General features: G+C 36.1%; 1 protein-coding gene across 1 annotated transcript in view; it reads left to right on the top strand.

The window, feature by feature from the left end:
- LOC125661355 (procathepsin L-like) overlaps window positions 1-1,691 on the top strand; it is a 6,132-nt gene extending 4,441 nt beyond the window's left edge. Inside the window, exons 7-8 of the mRNA XM_048893344.2 lie at window positions 581-846; window positions 1,371-1,691. Coding sequence (XP_048749301.1) covers window positions 581-846; window positions 1,371-1,470 — 366 coding nt within the window. The 3' untranslated portion in view covers window positions 1,471-1,691. The remainder of the gene's footprint in view (window positions 1-580; window positions 847-1,370) is intronic.
- Window positions 1,692-5,959: the final 4,268 nt, after the last annotated feature.

Here is a 5,959-nt window from a genome sequence, read left to right as displayed (position 1 = left end):
TCGCCCTTGTTGTCAGTGTGTGAATTTAAGACTGGGCGAGATTGTTTTTCTTTTAACACAATTGTTTCTCAGCGAATTTGAAACGGAGCAAGACCTTCAACAAGTGCAGAAAAGCAAAAATAAAACGGGGCGAAAACAACCCTGTACACAACTTATATAGACAGATATTTCATTTTTTTTCTTCGATGGATGAATATATTGATTGATGAATTAAAGAAATTTAATAAAATTACATAATTGATTTGATTAAGTATGGCATATACTAGGTAAGACAAACTAACCACTATAAATGTTGGGCCGTGGATATCTAATCCGGATTGTGTGCAATGCGAAAGAAGTCGTCTATCTTTAATGGTTGTTTACCTGATCAAGACATATGGCTCACGGCGGGTATGACAGGTCGACAGGGGATGCTTACTCCTCCTAGGCACCTGATCCCACCTCTGGTATATCCAGGGGTCCCTATTTGCTCAACTTTTTATTTTGTATTCCTGTTAGGAGTTATGAGATTGATCACTGTCCGTTATCTTCACCTTTCATGATACACAGATATACAAAATATTTGTTTTCTTTGTTACAGGAAGAAACTTGCAAGTTTAACAAATCGGCCATCGTAGCTAAAGTGACAGGCTACAAAGACCTTCCTAAGTCAGAGAAAGCCCTCATGGCAGCCGTGGCGACCATAGGTCCTGTATCAGCCGCCATTGATGCTACCCAGCGCTCTTTTCAGTTATACAAATCAGGGGTGTATGACGAACCCCACTGTAAGGAACAAGTAGACCACTCTCTTGTGATTGTCGGATACGGAGCTCTAGACGACAAGAAATACTGGATTGCTAAAAACAGGTACGGTTATTTTTCTTTAGTATCAGAAAACAACGTACATTGTACTTCGGTTATGTAGAAATATTCATTGTCTATGTTAAAAGAAAAACAAAGGTGTGCAATTATTTTGGTAATCTATGTCGTGATTTTTAACATGTATTTTGAAGTGGTGAAGCGACAGGATTTTATCGTGTATATTCTCAAATATTATAGTTCGATAAATCATGTAGGAAGATGTCTTTTTCATATATGTCGTGATTTTTAACATGTATTTTGAAGTTGTGAAGCGACAGGATTTTATCGTGTATATTCTCAAATATTGTAGTTCGATAAATCATGTAGGAAGATGTCTTTTTCATATATTAATTAGTGGCGGATCTAAAAGGGTTGCAGTCCGTCCCTCATTTGTTGAACATTTTAAACAAAAAAGACATTTGTCGTTAATTTGGCCTCTTCAATCCCCAATTTAGGGCGAGTAAGATACCAAACTTAGTTCGCAGCCTTATTCTAAAATTAGTTGATTATATAAAATTTCTTTATTTCAGTTGGGGTACATCTTGGGGAGACAAAGGCTATGTACTATTGTCTAAAGACAAACACAACCAGTGTGGGGTTGCCAACACCTGTAGTTACGTCACTGTATGACAACCTGTTACGTCATCATTACGTCAGGACTCGTGGCAACATGTGGACAAATATTTCGTAGACAACGAAATATCAAACGATTAATGATACATTTCAGCCACGAAATGTATATGTAATGGAACAATTACCATGTCCCTTGAAATCAGCTTTCATTACATTGTGTAATAAATGAAGAAATGCGATCGTCTTCCTTTTTGTTGTAATAAAATAACTATCATTTCCATGTCGTTTAAAGGTAATTTTCTTTATTCCTTTGCAACACTACAGCTGAGAGTAAAGAACATCTTGGTTGCCAGGATTCTGTGTTTGTTTGAAGCATGGCGATCATTAATACATATTAAATCCAGGAGCAGTTACCCGTAGGTTATCTCCTACTGATAGCAAGAGGTGAAAATAAAACTAGGACAACAAATTGGCGGGATTTCACCATGTGGATTTTTTTCTAGCTTATTTACAGAGTGATGTTCTACTTTTTTGTGCAGTCTGCATATCAAAGTCTATCATTCCATTTGTTTATTTAGCTCACGTGAGCTCTTCTGGTCACCGTTTTTGTCTGTCTGTCCGTCTGTCTGTATTTCACATTTCCATCCTCTTCTCCAGAACCACTGAATGAATTTTAATCAAATTTGGTACGAATCATCTTTCGTTAAAGAAGATTTAAATTTGTTCAAATAAACTTTCTCATGTCCCTTCAAAGGGAAGATAATCAAGACAAAGCTAGAATGGGTGGGTCCATTGAAAATCTTCTCAAGAACAACTGGACCAGAAAAGTTGAAATTTACAAGAAAGCTTCCTGGTATAGACTAAATTCAAGTTCGTTCGGGGCCACAACAGGGGATCAAAGTTTCAAAAGCTAATATATAGGGAAAACCTTTTAAAATCTTCTATTCAGGAACAACAGGGCTATAAGAGTTGAAATTTACATATACATGTGTTTTTGGGAGTTGAACTATGTTCAATCTCCCTGGGTCATCACGCACTTTTCTGCGCAGTAATTTGTATTGATTTGTATAGTGGTCGTCAACAGGGGTTCTGTGTCAGCTGATTTACTCCTAGGTAAATCAACATAAACTTTTATAAACATCCGCCATTAAATAATCCATGTAACTTTTCTGAATTAATCTAATTTTGATAATTGACATGTAAGTAAATGCAATGATATTGTATTCAAATCAATTTGAATACAAGATTTCGATCAAATTGATACTGATATACATAGAAAAATAAAAGATAAGTTGAAAATTGTCGTTTGTAGCGCAGCGTCACCTATAAACATTGATAGGGAAACGAACGACAACTGCACACAAGACCTATTGACACCGTGGCGCGAAATATCGAATATGGTGCGAAACCTCAGAAAATTTACAAGAAATAACTCTACAACATTGTGTGTGTGTCTATATTTGTTTTGTTTTTTAATGTGATATAAAAAATGCTTAATGTTACATGTATATTGAATTAAAACACGTCATTCCCAGTCAACAACTTTCGATCGGGATCGGAATACGAAATAAAATTTCTTATATCCGGTTGCAAAGTGAAACTGCTTCATGCTTCAAGTTATTGAATTACGTAGTAATTGCACGTTACACATTAGAGAACTGTTCCTTTTAATAAAGAAAGTCACAAAATAGATACAAAATGAGTGTACCTTATTCATTACTGTTACCGAGCTTTCGTCGGCGAAAATCTCGAAATGGAGTGTTTCGCTGCGCTTGACGACGGTAAGGTCCACATTTTCTACGTGAGTATTTTGATATTTGTTTATGAATTTTTTGCGCATACATGGTATGTCTCGGCTAGGAATAATGGAAACTTTCTCACCTATGTATGTAAAGACATATTAATCTCTATTTTTAAAAATGTAGAACACTTTTATCAAATGACAATGTTTGAAAACGCTTAGAGCCCCGATGTCAGAATTTCCTTTTGCAAAACATCAATATGTCAAATTCATTATCCTTTTCGAATAGTATGTACCATATTTTGTACCAGTTATCCATTTTGAATCCCCTATTACAATGGGATTTTGCTGCACTCTGTAATGTTTGAGTGGATGTCATGAGTGTGTGTCAAACAGAAATTTTAAGAGCATGGGATAAGGTGCTGCCATGTATTACTTCACTATCAAAGTTTAACCCAGTTGCCACAATGTTGAATTTATGCTGCAAAAAGGATTGGAAATTGCTCTGGTCAAAACACATTGTTTATTTGTCTACAGTTTATTTGTCTACAGGTGAAAGAGACATGAGGATTCTCCCTCACAAACTGAAAAAAAAATAGTTATGGATCTTGTACATGTATAGTTTTTAATCACTATGGATTTCCAGCATCCCAAGTCTGATTCCACTATATGCTTCCCATACTGTCAGGTTCATTCACCCCCTGTTTGAGCCACAGTATAATATCCCAAATACCTTGGCAATAAATAACATTATTTGACTAGTGTTTCATTTTTAGCGGAGTTGCGATGAAGTCGAACTCGGCTTATGATCTGATGAAGTGTCTTTGGGCGGGCAGGCGGGCACGCATCAACGTTTCATTTCCGCACCATAGCTCTTGAGCAAATTATAGGATCTCATCCAAACTTAGATGGATTGTCACCCTCAGTAAGATGAGGAAGCCTATCGATTCTGGGGTCACTAGGTCAAAGGTCAAGGTCACAGTGGCTATAAATAGACTGAAATTTGGAGAAAATTTTGTTTTCTGCACTATAATTTTTTAACAAATTATAGGATCTCAATTAAACTTAGATGGATTATCGCCCTTGATGAGACAAAGAAGCCTATTGATTTTGGTCAAGGGTTAAAGGTCAAGGTCACAAAGGATTTAAGTCGGCTGAAATTTATGTACGCAAAATTTTGCTCCCTGCTTGATAATTCTTGCAAACTTTTCTGCCGGTTCCCTCTATGCCCATTCCTTGCGCAACTCGGCTTGTGCATCTCCGATGCCGGACGATTTTTAATTTTTTTGCATTTCATTTATTTTGAGTTATTATACAATTATTTACCATTCCATTGATCCTCTACAGGACTGTAGTATACTCAGGTGACAGTTTAGCATATTGGACTACCTTTTCAAGTAATGAATCCTTAGAATTAGCTACAACTAGGATTAAACTTGAATGTATATATACAGGGGAAAAAACTTCTTCATAACTGCAAGGCATTGCTAACCATATTGATTTGAATGTTTGGGCCATAATATGTGGTCACATTTTTCATGAGAATATAAAGGGGTGAAATTCTAGAAAACAACAACACGACTTCAGTTACTCGAGGAGCGTTGTTGCCTATGGGCCTTCCATTATCCATGTTTGCTGTTGTAACGCTTTGAAAAACAACAACAGTTGATTTGTATCTAAAATCATGATAATATTCAGCCATTTATCCCCCTACCCTTCCAGTGCTATCTGTTCTAACTGAATTTCCACAATGTTCAACTCCCATGAGTACTTTCAGTACTTTGATTTGTACATGGAAGCTTCCTGGCATAGAGTAGATCCAAGTTTCTTCAAATGATCCCCGAGGGTAGATTGTGGCCAAAATAGGGATCAAAGTTTTACATGCAGATATATATATATATATGAAAAATATTATAGAATCTTCTATGGAACAATACCATTATTAATCAGGATAATATGAAAACATTCATAGGAGTGCATATTAAAGTTTGTCCATACTGTGGTCCCCTGAAATATGAGGGGGCTCAATAGAGGATCACAATTTTACATACAGATATATAGGAAAATATTTTAAGGAACAACAAGACGATGATGTAGATAGTGCAGATTCAAGTTTGTTTAATGTCTGGTTCCATGAAGTAGGAAGAGGGCAAAATAGTTTTACATACGGACTTTAAGGAAAACATCTTTAGAATTATCCACTTCAACAACAGAAGGGCCATAGTCATACTGATGCCTCATTACCATACAAATTTCGATCTTAACTATACTGCACAGAGCTATAATTAGTCTTATCAATATGCAAACATCTTCAGGTATTGCAAATTCAAGTTTGTTCAATTCAGGAGCCACAGGATAGGGTAGGGCCACAATAGGAAATCAAAGTTTTATATGGGAATATACAGAAAATCAATTTAAACAAATTCTTTTCAAGAGTAGGAAGGCCACAATAACTCAGATGCAAATGTTCCCAAGTTGTGTGGATTTAGTTGTTATGCCCCTGCGGCTATAGTACTGTTTTGTCCTGTTGTTCTGTCCGAGACATTAACCTTCCTCATAAAATTTATATGGTAAGCGATAGGGCTCTCTTATTTCAGATGCACATTCCTTGTGAGAAGGCATTTTCTTTGATACCAATGTTCTTAACATTGATACCTTGATTTTGGAGCTTGACCTACTTTTAAGGAAACATAACATATTCAATAGCTCATGCACTATTAAAGATATGACTTTCAGAACTTGTATATAGATTCCTCATGGTACAGCCTTACATTCCGTACATGACCTTTGACCTTGTGATATTGA

Source organism: Ostrea edulis, chromosome 8, assembly GCF_947568905.1.
Source record: "Ostrea edulis chromosome 8, xbOstEdul1.1, whole genome shotgun sequence".
NCBI classification, from domain to species: Eukaryota; Metazoa; Mollusca; class Bivalvia; order Ostreida; family Ostreidae; genus Ostrea; species Ostrea edulis.
The sequence above is the reverse complement of the archived record's forward strand: the minus strand, read 5'-3'. Positions and strand labels throughout refer to the sequence as shown.